The following is a 23,894-nucleotide window of genomic DNA, read 5'->3' as shown; positions in this document are numbered from 1 at the left end:
ATTAAAAGCACAAAACATTGGAAGAGGGAATTAAAGATGAAGCTTACATGAAAACATCTAACTTCTCAAAAGAAATCCATTATTCCTGGGCTGAAAAATTACATTGTAAGAATTTTTATGGTGTCTTCAGGTTAACCCCACAAAATAATGGAAAATTTAAAATTTCATGAAAAAATAGAAATTTGACAGAAAACTGGTTAATAATGAAAACATTTTCTTAAATTAAAAAATATTTTTTATTGTTGGGGATTTTTTTTCTGTGATGTATATATGTATGTATGTAGCCCAAATTGGTCTCAAACCCACTATCTTCCTGCCTCAGCCCCAAGTACTGGGACTACTGGTGTGTACCTCTAGGCCATGTTTTTTGAGAAGTGGGTAGAACTTGCAACTAGAAATCAAGGGACTTAATTCATCTGAAGCAGGATTTTAGGATGAACTTCCCAGAGAGTGTATATTTGGACAACCACTAAGATGAAATGGGTGTATAAAAAAAAATCGTACCAGACTAATGTATTCTCTTGGAGTGAATAACTACATTGATTGTATCTAAAATTTGAACAGAGTAATTGGTAAGAAATTTCATGATATAAAAATAACAAATTTAAGCCAGGTGTGGTGACACACGTCTTTAATCCCAGCACTCGGGAGGCAGAGGCAGGTGGATTTCTGAGTTCGAGGCCAGCCTGGTCTACAGAGTGAGTTCCAGGACAGCCAGGGCTACACAGAGAAACCCTGTCTCGAAAAACCAAACCAAACCGAACCAAACCACCCAAAAAAACAAAAACAAAAACAAAAAACAAAAACAAAACAAAATTTGTGGCTGGAAAGACGGCTCAGCAGTTAAAAGCACTAACTGTGCTTCCATTCCAGAGGTCCTGAATTCCATTCCCAGCAACCACATCATGGCTCACAACCATTCTGGTATATCTGAAGAGAGCAACAGTGTACTCATATAAATAACATAAATACAAATTTAGCTGTGCATGGTTGTACATGCCTTTAATCCCACCTGGCACTCAGGAGGCAGAGGCAGGCAGATCTCTGTAAGTTCCAGGCCAGTTTCCAGTAGGAACCTGCATATACTGCTGCCAGTAGGGAAAACTTGGCATAGTCTGTGCCCTTGACGTGTGCATGGTCAGGTCAGGTTCCTAGCCTGGCTACAGCTCAGTGTTCTCGAGGAGATGTCAGCCTGGCTCCCAGCAAAACCCATATGGGCAGGATCTGCTTTATGGTTCCTGTAGACTTTATTGGATTATAAGAATCTTTTTTTTTTTTTTCGGTTTTTTCAAGACAGGGTTTCTCTGTATAGCCCAGGCTGTCCTGGAACTCACTTTGTAGACCAGGCTGGCCTCGAACTCAGAAATCCGCCTGCCTCTGCCTCCCAATTAAAGGCGTGCGCCGCCACGCCCGGCTCATTTTCTCTTTTATTAAGGTAAAGTCAACACTGTTTCTGCACTTTCTGAACACACACACACACACACACACACACACACACACACATCTATAGAAGTCTCTATTCTCATCTTGGGGTGCAGGAAGTCTAAACAATGTCTTCTCCCCTTGCCACAAGTTTCTAATGACAAAACAAAGATTGATTCTACCATAGTCTACCCTGGGGAACCTACCATGGGTTTATTAGGGTTACTTACAAGGCATACATGAAGACTAGGAGCCTTGGTGACCCTAGGTCTGCACCCAGTATGGATGAAAGCTGGCCTGTGGCCAGATGAAGCTTCCTTCCTGGTCTTTCCCAGCCTGGGGACTGGAGCTCCTCCCTAAGGCCACATACAGTTTGGGCAGAATTGCAAACAACTGGTTGGGAGGAGTGGCTGGATACTCAGGTGAGGGTCCTATGGTGCTCTCATCTGTCCTTCTTTTTTTTTTTTTTTTTGGTTTTTCGAGGCAGGGTGTCTCTGTTTCCTTGGCTGTCCTGGAACTCACTCTGTAGACCAGGCTGGCCTCGAACTCAGAAATCCGCCTGCCTCTGCCTCCCGAGTGCTGGGATTAAAGGCGTGCGCCACCACGCCAGGCTCATCTGTCCTTCTGGAAAGGAAGCTGAGATCATCTTTTGGCCTTGGGACACACCTGAATTCCTAAAGATGGCAGTTCGGCTTAAAGATAATTTTGTATAATATACACATTGAGTTCTTGTCTCAAATTTACCAAAGACTAGATCCTGCTATCTTTGATGACACATACCTATTGGATATATACAATAATTAATTATAGTGCTAAGTTATCTTATGTTTGTTAGTTTCTTTTTTCTTTTGGTTTTTTGAGACAGGGTTTCTCTGTGTAGCCCTGGCTGTCCTGGAACTCACTTTGTAGACCAGGCTGGCCTCGAACTCAGCAATCCAAATGCCTCTGCCTTCCAAGTGCTGGCTGGGCTTAAAGGCATGTGCCACCACGCTCAGCTAGTTTGTTTCTAGAAACTGAGTTTCTCTGTGTAGCCCTGGCTGTCCTGAAACGTACTCTGTAGACCAGACTAGCTAAATTCTTTATAATGTGTATTAGTTGGCTTTCTGTCCCTGTGATAAACATCATGACTAAAGATAATTTGAGATGGATGGGTTTAGTTCATCTCATACTTTACAGTGTATTATCTAGGGAAGCTAAGGCAGAAACTCAAGGCAAGAACTTGAACAGAAACCATTAAGGGGCAACTTCTTACCAGGTTACTGCCAGGCTCGTTGTCAGCTAGCCACCTTTTTTTATATGGCTCTGGCCTTCCTACCTCAGAATGGAACCGCCCACAGTGGACTGGGACCTCCTATATCAATTGGCAATCAAGAAAATACAGGCCAATCTAATGGACGTAATCTTCCTCCCGTGGAGCCAGGAGCAAGAATGGGGTCAAAGCATGTCCAAACCCCAGAAACCTCTTCCTGAGATCGGCAGGTATGGGGTCCCTCTCCCTTCCCCCAGACCTGCACGTCCCGGCACACACATCCCTGTATCCCCCATCTGCCCCACGGAAGGTGGTGTAGCCAGGTTAAACATCCTCTCCTCTTCTAAGGTCATATCCAGCAGCACCTGGAGTTCCTCTTATGCAAATACATTCTCAGAGCTACGTCAGTTCCATTGGCTGCAACTTTACAAGTAGTTCTGAGTTCACGATCCTAGCAATCACGGGTCCTTTAAGGCCAGGATTAGTGAGTAGTATTAACTCTTAGATCACACATCACCCTGTCATACAATGATATATTTATACCAATTACAGAATGGCCACGGGGGTTACAGATGCTGCGGAGTTTAGGGAAGCTCTCCTGAAGTTGAACAGATACACAGACACAGCTGTTCCGGCTCAGCGTTCAGTACAGGCCCAGGTGTCTGGCCATTTCAACTGCTGATCTGAAGCGGACAGAGCACCACAGGATAGAGAGGTTACACTTGGAGTCTCAGAACAGTCTTTCACTTCAGCCAGTTTCTTAGATAAGGCTCATGACAAGTGATTGGCCAAAATGGGGGAACTCTGTACAGTGCCACGTGAGGGGTTATACCCAATGCAACAGGTAAGTTCATGAGTACAGTCTCTGCTTTGATTTGATAGTCACAGGCAGGGAGCATTGTTTATTCACACAAAAGGAATGATTTATCACTTCATACATTCTGGTGTGGCGGCAGACAGCAGTTGTTGACTTGTGTGAACATGTCGTAGAGTCATTTTTCCTTGGAGCTTAGCCTCAGTGTGTGGCCAGAGTGTTGCACAGCCTGAGAGCAGCAGTTCTACACAGCAGAGTGAGCTGGAGCAGGCTCATATGGTTCTTACTTCTACCTCAATCTATTTGTCTACCAAAGCCTTACAAACTCTCTCCTACAGAAGGGTCTGTTTGTTTGTTTGTTTGAGACAGGGTCTCACTGTGTGGCCACACTCCACTCGCCTGAAACTTGCTTTATTGACCAGGCTGTTCTTAAACTCACACAGATCTGCCTGTATGTGCCTTCAGAGTTCTAGGATTAAAGGGGTACGCCACCAAGTCCAGACATCCTGCCAAAGCTTCTTGATTGCACTTTTCTTCAGTCACACACTTGAGAATGGAATGTTATACACACGGCCTACGTCTCAGCTTCCACCCAGGCCAACTGAGGCACGTCTTAAAGCAAGTACTGTTTGTTCTTGAGAGGCTTGTACATTTTGAGCACGTTTACCTCTCTCCTCCAGCTCTTCCCAGATCCCTGCCCCTCCCCTTCCCACCCGACTCCCTATGCCATTCCTAATTTCCAGACGTTAACTTCTCTCACCTCCTTTAAAGCTAACGTCTCTCACCTCCTTTAAATACTGCACTAGATACCCTACTGCCCTCAGCCTCAGTCTTCTCCCTTCTGATGCATTCTCTTCAGTCATTTTTATAGCGAGAGAGGGTCACACCATTCAACCCAGGTTGACCAGGCTGGCTTCCCACTCACAGGGCCCCACCTGCCTTCGCCTGAGTGCTGGAATCAAAGGCGCTGGCCATCATGTCCAGCTGTAATCTCTTTTTCGTAAAGGGACACGAGGCCCACTGGATTGGGGCCCCCCTGTAGGATTTCATTTAGGTTTAACTATTTCTGTAATTACTGTAATTCTCTCTCCAAATGCAATTACAGTGCATCGGAGGCACAGGACTTAGTCCACGTCGAGGATACTGCTTATTCCAAAGTCTTCAGGTTTCCTCAGGTCTCCGGCACTCTCCTTCCCAGGAAGGCTTGGGACTAAAGCCACACCCAGCCATTTCTTCATCTCTGTGGAATGTTGTCATACACAAATCTGGCAACACTCCAATGGAGGCCTCTGGTGGCTGTAAACCCCTTAGGTCAGTGAGAGACTTTATTTTGCCCCCGCTCCTGAGTTGGCCTTTACATAGGTTCACAGTGCTCAGCGTGCGGCACCACATCCTGATTCCTACTGCTTCATGAGTGCTCGCTACTTTTCAAAGTCATGCTCACAAAGTATCTCCCGGATACTGTGCTGACATGCGTGAGCAGGACGGACTCGTAATACAGGTTCTTCAAAGGCAGGATATACCTCTGCAGGGATTTGAAAAGGCACGGGACGGGGAGGAAAGATTTTAATACTTACTGGGTGGATAGCAGTCTGGACACCACACACACAAGTCAAAAAGAAGGACCTACATAGCCGTGTCACACTGCGGCAGAATGACCAGTGGTGCATCATACTTGCACAGTCTGTGTTAGATGTTAGATGTGTCAGTACGGCCAGTCAAATGCAGGGCACCTAGCTGTCTATTAGAGGGGTGGTCATAAGGCAGCAGCTGTAAAAAGCACAGCTAAAAAAGGAAGATCACAGTCCGGAGTGAACATGACCATGAGCCATGTGGAGAGAGGGGGAAGGGAGGAGAGAGGGGAGGAGAGTCCCAGTTAAGAGGGGCAGCCTGGGTCAAGACACTGACCAAGAGACTGCCATAGCTTAAATGGCTGGATTATTATAGGGAAAGGTGGCTGGAGGAAGGGCAGCCCAGCCCTTGGACTGGAGAAGTTTAGGGTAGGGAGCAGGGCATGTCTGTCATACCCTGAGGGATTCTGGGAGAACCTTATGGCCAGGTCCACTTTGATGTTAGTCACCGAAGCCATTTATCTCACCCAGGGTTTGAGATTTAACAGTAATTTAAAAAAAAAAAAAAAGCACAACATGGTCTAGCTTTTTCATGATTCTACAGGTGTGTGTGTGCGAATTTGTATACATGGATAGGCCACTGACCAACCTATCTTCATTCATCATTCGCTTTCCCCCTCTCCCCCCACCCCCAACCCGATTTGGGCATCCTCCTTGCCTCCCCAGTACTGGCAAGTAGTCCACACCCAGCCTGTTTTTTGTCTGTCTTTTGAAGACCCTCATTGACTGTGAATAGCCTAGAACTCACTCTGTAGACCAGGCTGGCCTTGAACTCAGGTTCGCCACCCTTGGCCTTGGGAGTGGTGTGATTAAAGACGTGCTTTCCCCCTTGGGTGCTAAGGATGGAACTTAGATGTGGTAGGTACTAGTTCCAGGAACACAGTATGTGGATGAGGTTTGGCTTCCAACTCAGAGACCAGCCTGCCAGTTTTTCCAGCTAGCACTGGGATTGAAGGTCCTGTGTTGGGTCACACAGCCTACTGGCCACGATCCCTCTGTCGTCTCCAATAAGGAATTCCTTCGAGCCTTTATCCCTGTGCTGAAGACAATCAGAACCTGCCATAAGCTAGTCCTTGTAAACGGGACAGCGCAGCCTGGTCTTGTCACCCCCCTGCCTCATGCTGAAATTAGGCCTGTGCCACCTACCACACTTGACCAAAAAGCACGAAGGCGAACAGGCCTTTTCCCCAACCTCCTGCGACATGGGAGGTCACATTGCCTAAGTGTCCCCGCGGGCCTGACCAGAGCTGCAACCGGGGGTCTACAAGGGCAGGATAGCGACTACCAGTGACAAACAGCTGACTAACCGAGGGAGGCGGCGGGTCTCAAGAGACCGCAGGACGGCCCAGCGCAGGGAAGGCAGGGACGCCGCCACGTCTTCTTCCGAGGCGAGAGAAAAGACAACGAGGGGAAGGGTCGAAGCGGCGCTTCGCGCGAGAACGCAGCAAAACCCGGCCTAGCCGAGCGGCGCCAAGTGCGCGTGCGCGGCAGGCCTGCCGCGCCCCGCCTCCCGTCCCGCCTGCCTACCACGCGTGCGCAGCCGCTCCCTCTCTCTGCCCCGCCCCTCTGCCGCCCCTTCCTTCCACCCCGGAGGCGGCCATAGCATCTCGCTGTGGCGGTGGCCTCGTGCGCTCATGCGCGCCGCCGGCAGGACGGCCCTCCTCGTGATGTGACCGCCCACTCGGAGCGCTCCGCCTGAAGCTTGCCAGTCTGTCTCTCCCGCTCCCACCATCCGGCGTGATGGCCGCCGCCGCCAGGGTGCCTGGCGCTGCTTCTCTCTCCCCACTGCTGTCCGTGCTCCTGGGCCTGCTGCTCCTCTTTGCTCCGCACGGCGGCAGCGGCCTGCACACGAAGGGCGCCCTTCCCTTGGACACAGTCACTTTCTACAAGGTAATGAGGGCGGGGGGCGAGGGGGGTCGTGTGCAGGTGCAGATAGACGCCCGTGGCAGCGCGAGCCCACGGGGACGTTGGGCCCCGATGGGTGGCAGCAGCAGGCAGTCCTTGGGGACCATCCCTAGACGCCCCACCATCCTTTAGGCCCAGTGTCGACAGAGCAGGGGCGCACCCTGACCACCCGGCATCCTTGCAGCCCCGGTACTCGCTACATCTGTTTTTTTTTTTTTTTTTTAACAAAAAGCTACCAAAGCGCAGTCAAAGGGAACCAAGTGTCCCTTTCCCTTCATCAACAGAGGAAAAAGATAATGACAGGAAAGATCCAATCCACGAGTCACAAGTGGAAGACCGGAGGGCGGGGCGAGGTCGACGCTCCTAGGCTCTCCGATGGAGTGGAGATGGCCGAGGGAACTGGGTTAGCATGCCAGTCTGCTCCTCGGAGGATAGATTGTAGCGTTCTTGGGCATATGCAAACGGGGTTCAGACCGCACACGGCCCCCCTACAAAGTGCAAGGGTTAAAAAGGTTGCAGGTCTCCTACCTGTAGAGAGCATCTTGGGGGAGTGGAGAACGAAATGAACAAAACCCGGTCAAGGTATGAAAGAAACTACACTACCCTCAGCAATTTTATTTATTTTAAAACAAAAATTGGTTTCGAAGACTGGGCAAATGGACGGTAGAAATGTTGCCGGCTGAGTGCAGTGGCCTCTGTGGACACAGTTCTTCGTGCATGTCTCTAGTTACCAGAATCTTCTTAGTTCCTCTATTGGGCTGGCTCAGCGCGGAGAGACGTGGTCATTTTCTTATTGTATCAGAATGAGGAACTGAAAACGCAGAAGGGGACTCTAAAGGCGCCTATGTGGAGGGGTTGGACAGGGCTGTTTTGGAAAGGGTTGCTGTTAGGACCCCCTACACGTGTAACCCATTCAAGTTTTTTATTAAAAAAAAAATTAAGCATCTTATTAGTCATCCATTCAACCTATATAGCAGCCTAGTAATACCACAGCCCAAGTGTGAATAAAAAGGACATTTTGCACCATGGGTTTAGTCAGTTGCTGCTTCTCCATCTTTAAGGACCTGCCCTGAGGGTGTCATCTCCCTCCCCTCAACCCCACAGGCCACCAGGCAGCACCATGAGATTCTACTTAATACAGTAGCAAGCCCTATAGGGAACGTCCCTTATTCCATCTCATTTCCTAGTCATTTGTTCCCTTTTCAAATCATCTCCAGGCAACACAAGCCTTCTCTGACTACCCCTAGCTCACAGCTGTTAGTCCATCCGCTGTGGCCGTTCCTTGTGACTGGAACATTCTTTGCCATCTTTGGAATAGGTTACTTCTCATGGCTCTGTCTTAGGTTAAATGTTAACTTCTCTCGTCCCCTCGCTTTCTCAGTTGCCCAGACTGACCTGTTGCTCTCTTTGGTACCTGCGAGGGCACTCCTTGCCATTTTCAGCTTCTCATTCATATTTCATAGACAATGACATGTTTATGAAGTACCTGATATGATTTTTATTTTTTGGTCTGGTTTTTTTTTTTTTTTTTTGAAACAGGGCTTTTCTTTGTAACTTTGGCCGTCCTGGAACTACCTCTGTAGAGCAGACGGGCCTCGAACTTAGAGAGCTCTGCCTGCCTCTGCCACTCTCCCTAGTGCTGGGTTTGAAGGTGTGTGCCACCAATGCCCTGAGGTACCTGAGGTATTTTTCTGACTCTCCACAGCATACCAAATGAGTTGCATTCCCGTGAGTGAACAGGTGTCCTCTCCAGTCTCTTCCAAACTGTTCTCTCTTAAAAGACAAAGGGCGCCTCCTGGTGTTATGTCCAGGAATCTTGTTACATGCCTCGCCTTTCAGTGATCTCCAACTTAAAAAAGAAAACTGTTTCCTCATGGCTCTTTCCGACCATCACTAGAAGGCTCCATCAGAGAGGCCCAGTGTTGGTCACTGCTGTGTCCATTTAGAATGGTGTCTGGGGCGTGATGGGCTCTTAGCAGATTCTTTTTCAGTGAATACAAAATTTCAGCCAGTCATGGTGTCACACTGGGGAGGGAGAGACAGAAAGGTCAAAAGTTCAAGGCCAGTCTAGGAAACTTAATGACCATGTCTTAAAGCCAGTGGAGGGCCCGTGAGATGGTTCAGCAAGCTTCCACCAAGCCTGGTGGCCAGAGTTCAATCCTCTGGACCTACGTGGTCAGGGGAAAGAACAGACCCCCACAAATTATCCTCTGACCTCAATCATCCCATGGCACCCACACACGTAAACACACGTACAGAACACCACTACTACCTCCCATTAGCCATAATCTCCTTTCTACTTCAGTGTCCAACCATCCTGTGGTTACAGATGTATGCCCCTGGGTAGGGATTCTGTGCTGGGCTTTTGATGCACCACCCTGCTTCAACCCGCCCTGACTCGACACCATGCAGTGTCAGCTCTCTAAGAAGCCTAGAGTTGTGTTCATTCCTCAGAGTGCCTGCCACCTGCCAGACATGGGGGCTTGAGAAGTGCACTAGAACACAGTCCTTATTCTTAGAAATACACATCTTAGTGGAAAGCACAGGAAATAACAATACGGTTTCTGAGCGAGATGGGAGGAGAGCGTTAAGAGAATGAAGCGATAGGTGACTAGCATAGTTCTGTCCACTAGAAGGGAAAATAGCTGAGTCTTGAGTGATAGAGGAAGCCAGAAGAGAACCCAGGAAGGAGCCTCCAGGCAGAAACAAGGCCAGCTGGGCCACAGGGATATGCTCTGGTTTATATTTTCAGTCTCTCCTGCTGCTGGGCCCTTAGAGCTCTGGACTTTTTGTGTCAGAGACCTGTTCCCATGGCTTCTGTCTTTCATGTCCCCAGGCAGTGTTATCCTTAAAAATGAAAAACCAAGGAGATGGCAAAAATAAGGTTTTTTGGTGGTTTTTTTTTTTTTTTTTTTTTTTTTTTTTTGGTTTTTCGAGACAGGGTTTCTCTGAATAGCTGTCCTGGAACTCACTTTGTAGACCAGGCTGGCCTCGAACTCAGAAATTCACCTGCCTCTGCCTCCTGAGTCCTGGGATTAAAGGCGTGCGGCACCATGCCCGGCATTAAGTTCTTTTAATCTACAGTATTTGCCTGTGACAAAAATGACAATTTGGGACCACTGCATTACAGGCATGAAGGGCTGGAGGTGGCCGCTGGAGAGAGGGCTCAGTGGTTAACAGCAAACACTGTTCTTGCAGAGGATGTGAGCTCAGTTCCTGGCACCCATGTCAGGTGGCTCAGAGCTGCCTGTGACTCTAGCTCCAGGGGGAATCAAGCACCCCCTTCTGGCCTCCTCTGGTACCTGTACTCATGCACACAGCCACACATGCACATAGAATTAAAAGTAATTGTTTTTTTTTTTTTTTTTAGATTTATTTATTTATTTATTATTATATGTAAGTACACTGTAGCTGTCTTCAGACACACCAGAAGAGGGCGTCAGATCTCATTACGGATGGTTGTGAGCCACCATGTGGTTGCTGGGATTTGAACTCTGGACCTTCGGAAGAGCAGTCGGGTGCGCCATCTCACCCGCCCAAAAGTAATTGTTTTAAAGTTGAAGATGAGAAGGCAAAACTCCTGTCCAAAACCAGCTGGCATCAAATCTGTGTGCTCAAGCAAAACACATGTGTGAACATTCAGGGCAGTGCTATCTACAATAATAAGGGGAAGAAACAACTCAAGCAGCTATTACTTGATAGTGTGGTTTACTTGGAGGGAAAAATATCCAGCATGCTAAGCAAGGTGTGCTGACATACACATGAGCACTTGGGAAACGAGACAAATTAGCCTCAATTAAATAGACCCTGACTCCAAAAGAAGGGGGGGGGGGAGGCTTTAAGTACTGTCACGTGTTATAAAGTGAACAAGTTTTTAAAACATGGTAGCAAAGAAATGAGACACAGAAGGCTGTGGTTCTGAATAGACAAAGGAGAGATGGGGTACAAGGATGGTAAGGAACGTTCAGTGGGTATAGGTATCCATCAGGGTTAGTTCTTGGGAGCTGACCTACATCGTGCGCCATGTGCTGGCTGGGACTATAGACAAACACCATTATACTTGGCTAAACTGAAGTCATTCAGATTGTGAACTATGTCATAAAAAATTCTGGCCTCAGGCTCAATGGGTCAGCGGTTAAAAGCACCAGCTACTCTTCCAGAGGTCCTGAGTCTCTCATAGTGGATTACAGCCATCTGAAATGACTTTAGATGCCCTCTTCTGGTGTGCAGATTTACATGCAGATAGAGCACTCAAACATAAAACAAATCTTTTTTAAAAAAATTCTGGCCTGGACAATTTAAGACACAAGTAGCAAAAAGGTACTGTGGTACTGTGGTCTTAGGAGCATTGACGGAAGTCTGACCTCTACAGCCTGAGTGGTCTGGACACCTTAATGTGGCTGTTTGCTTTTAGCAGATTTGTAATTTGGTGTGTACTGAGGACCTCCTGAGATGGCAGACCTATCGGGAGCTTGCATGGGTCTCCTTGCATTTGAGGGAAAGGTTTATGAACAACTGTCTTGTCTTGTTTCTCTGTGTAGACCAGGCTGTCCCGGAACTCAGAGGTCCACCTACCCCTGCTTCCTGGGTGCTGGATTAAAGGCGTGCACCACCACTTCTGCGACAGTCTTTTGCTAGTGGGAACTTATACCCAGTGTGACAGTAAAGAAAGCAAGTCCTAAGCTTTAAGGGAATTAGCCTAGGACAGCTTCTCCTGTGTAGGCTTGCTTTCCCTGTGTCTCTTAAACAGGGGCCCCTTGGGAAAGGGGGTTGGCCTTCAACGTCCCTAAACACCCGACTCGCTCAGCTCTGTGCACCCTCAGGTCATTCCCAAAAGCAAGTTCGTCTTGGTGAAGTTCGACACCCAGTACCCCTATGGAGAGAAGCAAGATGAGTTCAAGCGTCTGGCTGAGAACTCAGCCTCCAGCGAGGATCTCTTGGTGGCAGAGGTGGGGATCTCAGGTATGGACAAGTCCAGGATAACTGGGGACGGGGACTAAATAACTCTGAACCATTTCCCTGAGGAAGCTGGCTTTGTGGTCTGTTGGGACCAGGTGCCTGCAGCAAGCTGCGCTCTAGCAGGTGCTGACCCAGAGCAGCCTACAGATGATGCCTAGAGAGAGCGAGTGCCCCTCTACCAAACCCTCACCTGTCCCACAGAAAACTGTTCCCTCAGAACCACATCCCTCCATGTAAGGCAAGGACAGGAGTGTCTTCCTCTTGTTCTTGTCTTCCTTTCAGTTTCTGTGCCAGTGTTGGATTGTGGTGGTTAGCTGGAATGAGCCCGAGCCACCACTAATTGAAGGGCAGTTTCTACAATTGTGGTGGTCACCAGCATCTAGTGGTGACAGCTCAGAGATCCGAAGACACCAGATTTCAGTCTTGTCTGGACTGTTACCTGAGGACTAAGATCACCTCAGCTGGGAGGCCTGCAGCTCCAGGACCTTCCCTGTGTCCTCCCAACTGTGGACTGGTGGCAGTAGAGCTAGCTGGCTAGCACACTTCTCCAGGGCAGCTAGACAGTTGTCTCAAGTTCCAGTCAGTTCCCTCAGAGCTTGGTGAAGAGTAACTGCATTGATCCTGTGTCTACTCTGGGCCAGACCACTGCGGCTTTCCACGAGTTTTGATGATACCTCTGTGAAGGAAGTAGTATGGGACTGTACCCTGCATCACAGACCTATGGCCTGATCCTTAAGACTTGATGGGGGGGCAGTTAAATGCCAGACCTAGGGGCCTGGAGAGATAGCTTAGCAGTTAAGGGCACTGACTGCTCTTCCAGAGGACCTGGGTTCAGTTCTCAGAACCCACATGGTGGCTCACAAATGTCTGCAATCTGTTTTCAAGTTGAAACCCTCACACAAATATACATGCAGAGAAAACACTGATGTATAGAAAAATAAATCATTAAAAGAAAGAGGGGCTGATGAGATGGCTCAGTGGCTAAGAACACTGACTGCTCTTCTGAAGGTCCTGAGTTCAGATCCCACTAACCACATGGTGACTCACAACCACCCTTAATGAGATCTGATGCCCTCTTCTGGTGTGTCTGAAGACAGCTACAGTGTACGTATGTATAATAATAAACCAAAAAAAAAAAAAAAGAGAGAGAGAGATTTAGTACTTTCACTTTGCCTGGAGACTACTACTCTGTCTTTTCTTGTTTCTCTGTGTAGACCAGGCTGTCCTGGAACTCAGAGATGGGTTCCAGCTACCACCATGTATGTATTTAACACTTCACCCTTCCACATGCTTCCTCAGTGGTATCCCTGCAGTGTCACAGAGCTTGACTGGGCCCTCACACCCACAGTTTCTGGCAAGTACTGGACACGGTATTCAGAAGATATCCCCCCGCCAAAAAAAACAACCACCAACCAAAACACCCAAAGGAAGATAAGCATCACTGAACGGCAGAGTAAAGCCATACAGCTAAGGAAAAGAACTCGAACCCAGGTCTCCGGCAAAGCTTCACATTCAACTACACCTTAGCTTTGAGTTTGCTCCTTCCTCATGTCTGCTTTCTGTCCACAGACTATGGCGACAAGCTGAACATGGAGCTGAGTGAGAAGTACAAGCTGGACAAGGAGAGCTACCCAGTCTTCTACCTCTTCCGGGACGGGGACTTGGAGAACCCTGTGCTGTACAGTGGGGCAGTTAAGGTTGGAGCCATCCAGCGCTGGCTAAAGGGGCAGGGGGTCTACCTGGGCATGCCTGGGTGCCTGCCTGCATACGATGCCCTGGCAGGCGAGTTTATCAAGGCCTCCAGCGTAGAGGCCCGACAGGCCATTTTGAAACAGGGACAGGATGGCCTCCTAAGTGTGAAGGAAACAGAGAAGAAGTGGGCTAGCCAGTACCTGAAGATCATGGGGAAGATCCTGGACCAAGGTGAGGACTTTCCAGCCTCAGAGATGGCCCGGATCGGTAAGCTGATAGAGAACAAGATGAGTGACAGCAAGAAAGAAGAGCTGCAGAAGAGCTTAAACATCCTGACTGCCTTCCGGAAGAAGGGGGCTGAGAAGGAGGAGCTGTGACCGGGCACAAGGGTTCCCCAGGGTTTGCCGGGGGCAGGAAAGGAGAGCTAGCTACCTGCCGGCTGTGTGACCCCTGTGGGGTGAAAGGGGCAGTGGAGCAAAGCAGGCCTGAGCCAAAAGCCTGTGCCTCGAGTGTGCCTAGACATTGATGCTGCTGAGAGCATACTTAGGACACCCCCAGAGCCAGTCTGTGGGGAGCCTGTGTGCTCAGTCAAGATGGCAGTGAGATCCCCCCACCGCCCCCCCCAGGAGTCGGTGCTACAGAGGGAGGTGCTGCTGCCCAGGTCCTTGACGAGTGTAATTCTCATCAAATAAAAGTCTGTTTTGGTTAGATGGTTTTCTTTTTAGATAATACTTTTAGCCTATGATCAGAGTTCAGCTTTGAGTGTAAGCTGCTGTTGTGCACTCTATTCTGCAAGACCCTTCCTTAGGTCTTATGTTTCCATGGCCGCCCATGTATGGTGAGATACAGGGTGCAGTCTATACTCAGACCTTATGTGAACAAGCAACAGGGTATCATGTTTCATATCTCTATAGAGCAAGCAAATTCTTTTACTAATGTACTGTTTTTAGAATTTATACAACGAAAGCCAATGTGGTGACATCTCTGTTTTGAGCACTAGTGGGGTAGGTACAAGGATTGGGAGTCAAGGTCAGCTTCAGTGATCTGAGGACCAGCCTGTGCTACCTAAGACTGTGTCAAAAACAAAAATCACATGAGCATTCATTCCAGTTCCAACATGTAAAATATAAGTTACTCTCCCACAAAAATCACTTGCTATAAACTCCCAGCTTTTGATCCACCCGCCAGGTAGGGACTGGAACTCCTCAGCAGATACAAGTGTGCTCGACACAGTTGGCAGAAGTGTGAGCCATTCAAGCTCCTCCACTTCCCCCAGACTGCCATTCAAAGTGACCTGGAAACAAAGCAGATGAAACCCCGTGCACACTGTAGCGGAGGCCATCAATGTGAACCATCTGTGCAAGAGTGGCCCATGTCCAGGGTGCACAGGATTTACACCTCAGGAATATATGTGATACCTAAAGACTAGTATTTTAATCTTCAATTTTTTATTTTCGGTTTTTCAAGACAGGATTTCTCTGTGTAGCCCTGGCTGTCCTGGAACTCTCTCTGTAGACTAGGTTGGCCCCGAACTCAGAAATTCCAACTGCTTCTGCCTCCCAAGTGCTGGGATTAAAGGCATGCGCCACCACTGCCCGGCTAATCTTCAGTTTTTGTTTTTTTTTTTAAATTTCTGTGTCTTGAGTGTTGCTTGCCTACATGTTTGTATATCCAGTGTCCTTGCAGTGCCTATAGAGGCCAGAAGAGGGTGCTGTATTCTCTGGAACTAAAGTAGTAGATGGTTGTGAGCCACTTTGTAGGCGCTAGAAGAGTCCTCCAGGACTTCTAACTGCTGAGCCATCTCTCTAGCTGCTAATATTTTAATTTTTAGTTTAATTTTAGTTGTAGTCTATTTTAGACTCTCTTTAGGTGCTTCAGAAGCACACAGACTCGCCTTAGCTGTTCTGGTTTGTATATGTATCTAGGCCAGGCTAAATCTAAACAACAAAGTAGTCTCTTCCAGTCTCTTCTTTTTTGAGATAGAACAGGACCTTGGCAGTCTACCCCTGAGCCCTGACAGGATGGCTTGGGCTCACTGTAGCCATTTCTAACTTCAAGAGCTTGGGAGCAGAAAGACTTAAGTTACTATGACTCCTATCTTGAGCTGAATGTGTTTAAGGGATTTGCATATGTCACGGCAATGCAGTCTCCACGTATTCTGCAGGCAGATGATCATGTCCAGCAGCACTGGGACAGGGCAGTCACCTGGCTCTCATAGTGGCTGCCTAGAGTCCTCCTTAGGATTAAACAGCCAGGCAGCAGTGGCACATGCCTTAATCCCAGCACTTGAGAGGCAGAGGCAGGTGGATTTCTGAGTTGGAGGCCAGACTAGTCTACAGAATTAGTTCCAGGACAGCCAGGGCTACACAGAGAAACCCTGTCTCGAAAAACTAAAAAAAAAAAAAAAAAAAAAAAAGGTTAAGCAGCTACATACAGCTTAAGGGAATTCCTCAGTAGCCCGAACCAGTATACACTGGATCTAATATAAAGAATTTTATTCTAAAGAATCTGCAATTTTTTCAAATAGTGTAAAGAGGCCCTTTCTAATTCAGGAGTAAAAATGCCATTGAAAATAGGGTAGAGTAGGGCAGGACAAGAAACCCAAGACTGTACAGGGAAGCCCTAAGTCCGTCCTGTCTTGAAAAAAAGGATCTCAGTGTTAACTCTTAATGGGACTCATGCAATGTTTGTGGGACACAGAGAAGCTAGAGTTGAATAAAGCTGTATCCCTCCTCTTCCCCCCAGAACATAATGTGCTGTGCGTAACCCCAAATAACGTGTAATTATATGACTTGTCCCATGTTTGGCAACAAGGCAGTAATCAGATTTGCACCGTGTCAGGAAGGTTAAGAACAGGCGAGCACTCATCTTTTTCCTGCTAAGGGCATGTACTATCAGGACAAAGAGGAAAGCAGCTCCCACTTCCACCGTGTTAGCGGACTGCCTGAATGAAACCTTGGGGTGCTTTGCTATGAGGGGCCTTTGCCCCCGACTCATTCAGATCTGCACACATTCTGACATACGTCGGCACACAGCTTCCAGTAGGACCTAGGGGCTCAGCAACGAACATATGGCCCATGACACCTGCTCAGATTCACCCGTTAGTTAATAATGGGAGTGTGCAACATCTGTTATGTTCTGACCTTTAATCTTTTGGGGTTTGTTTATTTTCATTTATTTGTTTTAATCAGTGTCTAGTAGCTGAGCATGGTTCTGACCTGATCCTCTTGCCTCCACCTCTTTAAAGCTGAATCTACAGGAGTGCCCCATGCTAGCCCATATTTAGGGCTACTAGTACAGAACTGAGATGAGGTACACTGTTTTGGAAGCTCTAACTTTTAAGACTGAACAAAAACGAAACAGGAAAAAGTGCCAACTTAAAATAAAAACATTTATGTAAATTAGCCTGTCCAGTTAAAGCTGATTTCCTGCCTGCACTTAGTTCTCAAGAGCAGAATTCCCATACCAATAAATCACATAAAAAAGTAGGAAGAGTCTCAACAAACCTGCAGATAAATTGAACCCCTTTTTGTATTGAAAAAGTTGAAATGAAAGACATATACAGTTTGAATGTGGTGACTGCAAAATATAATGCAATTTCGAACAGTTAAGATTATGAAAATATACAAAGTCGGCGGCAGCACACCTAGGTTTGTGCACTCTCCATCATGTGGAGACTACAGAGGACCGTCCGCCCACAGCAAAGTAGTAACCGACCATTCCTGCTTTGCAAAGTCTTGACTTAGGATCTCAGTAGTATAAAAAGCAGTGATTTTTTTTTTCAGTCTGTAAACAGTAGTCGTGGTTTTTGTTGTTTTTTAAATATCAATTTACCACACAAAAACAAAACAGAACAAAACCCATATAAACCACAGCAGCAGCAGCAGCAGCAGCAGCAGCACTGGGCCTTGAGCACTCTCCTTAGATGCTAGTGACATACAGGCGTGGGGAGAGGAGGCGTTCACTCAGTAAGAATATAGATATATATATATACTTTAACTGTACACAATGTATAGTGCATGACAGCTTCCAAAAGAATAAACGGATAAAAGATAGTGGCCATTTCATAATTTCACTCTTTTTACAGTTATCTCAAAATGTAAGAATTAGATCTGATTGAAATGCTACATTTAGTAAGAAAATCAGCAAGTAACAGAGGAAGTGTAACCCCAACATGACATTATTCGTCAACAAGACCAGTGGAGGCCCTACATGTTAGAGCAGGAGACTGACAGGATAGACCATTAGAGGAAGGAGCTATGCCTGAGGGTCATAGCCAGCCCATGCAGTCCATACGGACCATGGTCAGCTGACAGAGCTTGATTTAGAGCATGTGTGACCGTGAACACACAGCACAATTTGAATATCCCAAGAAACATTATTCCAGGAGCCAGGGCAGTGCAAGCAAATGCCCACCCAGTCCCATGGGAAACAGGCCACAACTACAGAACAGTACCACAAGGTGGTGTTCGAGGCAAGTCAAAATCAGGGTCTTCAACCCATCTTATTCAAAAAGGCCCTTTCTTTGGGGATGGAGCACGTGATACTCTGATGCAACCATGGTGTAGGCTCCAGCACATCCTACAGGTAAGAAAGTAGTTTGCACACATTTCCTTACAAGTAAATTAGTTAACCACTATGCTGCCTTGTGAATCCCAGACAGTCACGATAAAGGATGCAATGCTGTGCTGGAGCACAAAGACCAATCCTCACCAAGTCATCTTTCACCTTACAGTTACACTCAGGAATAAAGTGACAGGGAACAAGAACAGAAGTGAGAGAGGAGATTCAGACACAAAACAGTCATGAAAGCGCTGTCGGAGCTCGGCATGACATAATCAAGAGCAATTTCATCTTCTTGCAGACCAGCCTCTTAAGCTGGAGGCTTAGGGACCAGACCACCAACCTTAGGTGAACAACATGAATACACCTGATGCAGTTCTTAAGTGTCAACAAAACACAAACATCAGGCCCATTATAAAACATACCTTTTTCAACCTAAAACTTAAAACCTAGGTTAAACCCATATACAATTCCTTCCGTCCCAAAGCTCCCCCGTTAAAAGCACTAGAGTAGTAAATCTGTTTCCAAGCATATTTATGCATATGCGTATCTGTGTGTGACTCATGAATCGGCTGCACAATGTGACTTAACAACGACGACACAAATATCAGACTCGCCTGCACACACCATGTACAACCTCTTCCAACAGCTCTTCCACCTTTCCCAGAAGAGCAGCGGGGCTCAGTCTCAGCAGCTTACGAAGCTCACGGTGGGCTGTGCTCAGATTTCCTCCTCAAAGTGGGCAGAACTCAGACTTCCTCACTGCCCTAAGGCTGAGCTCTCCCAGGAGTGGGGCTGGGGATGTCTTGGCTGCTGGGACTATGAAGCCAAAACTGAGCACCTGTGTCATGTGCGGTGCCCTGTGGTGGCACGAACTCAGCCACATCTCCCTTGAGCCTCTGTGGGCCCATCCCGGTTCTGTGGGACGGCACAAGGAACCTGCCACTAAGGGAAGGGTCCGGCTCCCGGGTCTCCTACACCTGCTTTTGCCTCATACGGCTACAGTACCCAACCCAAACTCCCACTGCATGATGACAAAGCAGCCCACCTGCTCTGAGGTCGATGCTATACTTATTCTCTATTGCTGCTTGTATAGAAATGACCGCCCCAGCCATTCCTGGTGCTGGGAGTGAGGTGGGGTGCTCTTGTTGCTGTCCTGTATGTATGGACAGGTATAAAGAGTGGTAAACCCAGATGAGGGTCCTGCTTCTGGTTTATATACAATAATTTAATTTGTTGTATATATTTAATACCTCAAAAATTAATTCACGACCAAAGTCCTTCATGCATTGTGAGGAAGTTCTGGATTGGAACAATGCCAGCCAGATGTTGTGTTTGCTGGGGAAGGTGCTGTCATCTTCTGCTGCGGAACCTTCGGTGCCTATGGTTCAGAATTCCTTAAATTTTTAGTTTCTTTGTAGTCTCAAGTCTTTTTCTCAGCAGCTCCCCCGTCTCCAGAAGTGAGTGCAGGTAACTGCTCTGGACTTTCCCCTGCACAGTCCTTGAAAATTTTCTTTCTTCCTACAAAACAAACAAGTAGTCTGCTCAAAAATCAGTCGCTCAGTTTATAGTGACCTCACGCACACCACCAATGGCATTTTCAGTTCATAAAGATTATGGAAGGGGAAAGCCATTTCTGGCATCAAGTGACTCATGTAAGGCACACATGGCACAGGCTGTGATCAACAGGTGTGTACCCCAGACCAAGAAAAATGTGAGTCTTCCCAAGTAGCTCAGACACAGAGCTATTTTATGACAAGCTGGGTATAAGTGAAATAAATCTGTGATGAACTGGGCATTAGCTGACCCTCAGGAGAAAGTTTCCACCTGTGCACAATCCTCGCTGCCTGCCACCATCCATCTCTTACCGTAGAGATACAGGTCTCCTCTAACGTGAGCTCCTCAAGTCTAAGTGCAATTAGATGGGCTTCAAGTCCTTTAATGTGATCCACAGCATTGGAAATTACAGTCTCAAGTCCAGTAACGTAGTCTTGGAAACTGGTGAAGATTGGAGGCTGGGGAAGAAGATGACAAAGCTGTTATCAGCTTCCCAAACAACCCATTTTTCTAGCATGGTATGATAACTTCCTAGCATTCAGTGTCTGATGCTGTGAGCACAGGGATGAATGGATACACTTTGGAGAAACCCATTAGCTGCTAACTTAGCTCCTGGGACACACTGCACTGTTCTTTCAGTGGACCTAGGGAAGGATCTTCATGTTACTGTAAGGATGAACCTGGGAAGCGGTGGCAGGGACAATGTAAGTTGAGAGACAGCTGCCTTACATAGTGAGACTGTCTTAAAACCAACACATACTTGTGTCCCAGTTACTGGGGAGGCCGAGGATCAAGAGTCAGGACAAGCCCAGGCAACACAGCACAGCCCTTAAAGGAAAGGCTGCAGCAAATGTGCCTCAGAGACCTGACAGCTCTAAGAATGTGTAGGGAACAGGGGAAGGCAAGGCAATCGGGCCGGGTCAGGCGGTCGGCTGCTCTTTGTCATTACCATAATGATGCTCATTTCTTTTTTCTTCTTTTTCTTTTTCTGGATATTTAATTTGTAGGGTCGCAAGACACTTTCACAGTAACTGGACACCCAAAGGACGACAGAAACAGTCTGAAAGAGGAAGTTTGCAAGGTCATCAGCACAAGGTACACTAAGGCATCTGCACAACAGCCAGAGACGCCAACCAGTGACCATGGAAAGGGATAAGCCAACCAGGATGGCAGCTGTGACTATGCGCAAGCACAAACACTTCTTCCTTGGAAGGTATCCCCTATGCATCTGTCCCAGTTTGCTGCTCTAACAGCTGACCGCATTGTCCTTCCTCCTGGCTCTCCCTCTGCTAGTCTCCATTTCCTTCCCTTCCCTAAGGAGAGGGAGGATATGTGTGTCCCTTTGCTAAGTGGAAAGCCCACATCCCAGCATGTGGGAGCTCTCCACAAAGCAGTTAGTGGCTGTGTGTCCTGAGCATCCAGCTGGCTCCTATCCCACACTGTGGTACGGTATGTGTGTGCTCATTGACTACTCAACACCACTGGCTGGGGGAACACTCTGCACTGAAGAGGGCTGTCTGCTCTTACAGAAGACCTAGGTTCAGTGCCCAGCACCCACATGGCAGCTCTGGCCTTCTGCAGGTACTTGTATGCAAGGTAGACACGAACTCACACAGGAACACAATATACACATAAATCTAAACAACAACAGAAAGAATCTGACTAAAATCAAGAGTCCTGCTGCTGTCAGGGTGCTGGCATATGCCCATGACTCCTAGGAGGCTGCAGCTGAGTCCAGAGTTCAAGGCCAGTCTCGATTACACACGAACTAACACTTTCAAAAATGACAAAAATGGCATCTAGTGTCCTAAACAATCAGTGACAAGCTGCAGGTGTAAAGCCCATGCTCTGCTGCGGAGAAGAGGCAACAAGCCAGGCCCTCAGCAGGAGGAAGACACACCTCAACGAAGAAGACCAGATTCTCTAGGACTGCAGGCTGGGTCTTCACATTGCCATCTGTAACTTCTAAGAGGTCACCTTTACATGTGCTGAAGACACCTGAGGGGGAGAAAAGGTTTTATGCTATTATTCTCTGTAAGTTTTGATGCTTTTAGAATGTAGAATCTAAAATAACTAACATAAAAACTTAATTCAAGCCAGGTCTGCCTGGTAGCACTGGAAGTCAGAGGCGTGGAAGATCTGTAAGTTTGAGGCCAGCCTGGTCTACATACTAAGTTCCAAGCTGCCTAGAGCTACAAAATGGGACCTCCATCTCAAAACAAAAACAACAAAAAAACCAAACAAATTAAAGCTCCAGTGAATAGGAGTGGAGCTGAGCACCAGTGCTTGCCTGGCCTGCTCTCAGTTTCAGACACCGTCCTCAGAACCATCAGAAAACAAAAGATAAAACTTCCCTCACACAAAGCGTCAAGGCATATAAAGTAACTAGTCTTAACAATTAACGTGCTATAGTCGACAAAATATGAAAAGTAGTCTTAAAAATTATAGCCGGGCAGTGGTGGCGCACGCCTTTAATCCCAGCACTTGGGAAGCAGAGGCAGGCGGATTTCTGAGTTCGAGGCCAGCCTGGTCTACAGAGTGAGTTCCAGGACAGCCAAGGCTACACAGAGAAACCCTGTCTGGAAAACCAAAAAACCAAAAAAAAAAAAAAAAAAAAAAAAAAAAACCCACAAAAAAAGCATGCTAGCCATCAGCTAAGAGATCTGAAGTACAGGCTATCATAACTACAGACTGGGTGGTTTAGCAGCCCTGTGCCACTGTGACCTAAAAGGCTCAGAAGACCACCAGAGGAGAGCATCTGCATGGGGCTGGAAAGAGGGCCTGGTTAATGAAGTGCTGGGATCACCAGCAGCCACATGAACGTGAGGCACAGCAGAGTCTCTGGGCCAGCACTAGACTAGTCAGACCAATGCACTGCGGGTTCAGTGAGTCGCCTCGCGCCGGGTCGGAGAATAAGGTGGAGCGAGGTAAGAGGTACATTCAATCTCCAGCCTCTGCACATTCATGACACCCTCCCACACACCCACCTCTCTCACCTCCACAAACACGCTCGCCCATGTCAACTGAGACTATTCACTTCATACTGTTAAGACTGGCCAACTGAGTCCACGGAAGCTCACACCCACTACCATCCCATTTATGCTCATTTCCAAGTCCTGCTGTACTAAGTTTAACTCTCAGGCACAATGCTGTTGCATGCCTGTAATGCTAGGGTAAAGGAGGAGGGTCATCAGGCCACAAGCACCTGGGCTGCACAGGACGTGTGAGCTAAGTCTGGAACATACATGAAGACCATCTACACACAAAAACAACTACCTTTAACTTTAAAGATGAAAAAATAATTTTTAAAATTAAAAAGAAAAGCTTATTATTTCCAAACCCTTCCATATATATTTATATACCCTGAGCTCCTGTCAGACACACAAGCACAATTCAGGAATCGACAATAAAAACTCACCTTTCAATAGCTCTAGTAAAGACGTAAGACCACTTTCTATTCGCTCCTGGATATCCACTGTACCCTCTGAAATGAAAAACAAGCAATCAACATTGGGTTGGGAATTTTTTGTTTTGTTTTTTAAAGAAAAAGCAACAAACTAGGCATGATTGCATAGAGTTGTGATCCCAGCGCCCAGCACACTTCGGCAACCAGACTGAGTTCGAGCCCAGCCCACAAGCTATGCTGAAAAAAACCTGTGGGCTGGGAAAGCCACTGTCACCAAAGCCGAGTTTGATCCCCCAGATCCAGTTGTTGGTAAAAGGAGAGTGAGTGCTGTGGTACACACAGACTAAGTAAGCAAACACACAAATGACAAATACCTACAGCAGCAAGCCCGGAGAGATAGCTCGGCATATTCCCAGCACACATTTCAGGATGTTCATAATGGCCTGGATCCCCAACTCCAACCCAGCTGACAACTCTGGTCTCCATAGGCACCTGCCCTCCCCTGCACACCCCGAGACACACACACACACACACCCCAAAAAGTTGGTGCTGGAGAGAGAACTCAGTACTGGCTGCTGTGGTAGAAGAACCAGGTTCAATTCCTATTACCCTCAAGGTGACTCACAACTATAACTCCAGTCTAGAGGATATGACCCTCCCTACTCTGGCCCAGAGGGCTCCAGACATGCACATTAT

The 23,894-nt window shown here is 47.4% G+C and overlaps 3 protein-coding genes across 3 annotated transcripts in view; 1 reads left to right on the top strand and 2 right to left on the bottom strand.

The window, feature by feature from the left end:
• Positions 1-6,604, bottom strand: part of Tmem116 (transmembrane protein 116) — a 39,500-nt gene extending 32,896 nt beyond the window's left edge. The window contains exon 1 of the mRNA XM_085837108.1: positions 6,424-6,604. The gene's annotated coding sequence lies outside the window, so the exon portion shown is untranslated. The remainder of the gene's footprint in view (positions 1-6,423) is intronic.
• An 82-nt stretch (positions 6,605-6,686) lies between these two features.
• Erp29 (endoplasmic reticulum protein 29) lies at positions 6,687-14,380 on the top strand. Its single transcript, XM_021162637.2, has 3 exons — positions 6,687-7,006; positions 11,845-11,983; positions 13,550-14,380. Exons 1-3 carry the CDS (start codon positions 6,857-6,859, stop codon positions 14,047-14,049), a joined length of 789 nt encoding a protein of 262 aa, XP_021018296.1. The 5' UTR covers positions 6,687-6,856; the 3' UTR covers positions 14,050-14,380.
• A 2,662-nt stretch (positions 14,381-17,042) lies between these two features.
• Positions 17,043-23,894, bottom strand: part of Naa25 (N-alpha-acetyltransferase 25, NatB auxiliary subunit) — a 46,095-nt gene continuing 39,243 nt past the window's right edge. Inside the window, exons 20-24 of the mRNA XM_021161999.3 lie at positions 23,211-23,276; positions 21,693-21,790; positions 20,742-20,852; positions 20,104-20,250; positions 17,043-19,756 (exon numbers count right to left, since the gene is read on the bottom strand). Of these exons, the coding sequence (XP_021017658.1) occupies positions 19,634-19,756; positions 20,104-20,250; positions 20,742-20,852; positions 21,693-21,790; positions 23,211-23,276 (545 nt within the window). The 3' untranslated portion in view covers positions 17,043-19,633. The remainder of the gene's footprint in view (positions 19,757-20,103; positions 20,251-20,741; positions 20,853-21,692; positions 21,791-23,210; positions 23,277-23,894) is intronic.

Source organism: Mus caroli, unplaced genomic scaffold (genome assembly GCF_978045245.1).
Source record: "Mus caroli unplaced genomic scaffold, Mus_caroli_1 scaffold_4, whole genome shotgun sequence".
In the NCBI taxonomy this organism is placed as follows: domain Eukaryota; kingdom Metazoa; phylum Chordata; class Mammalia; order Rodentia; family Muridae; genus Mus; species Mus caroli.
The sequence above is the reverse complement of the archived record's forward strand: the minus strand, read 5'-3'. Positions and strand labels throughout refer to the sequence as shown.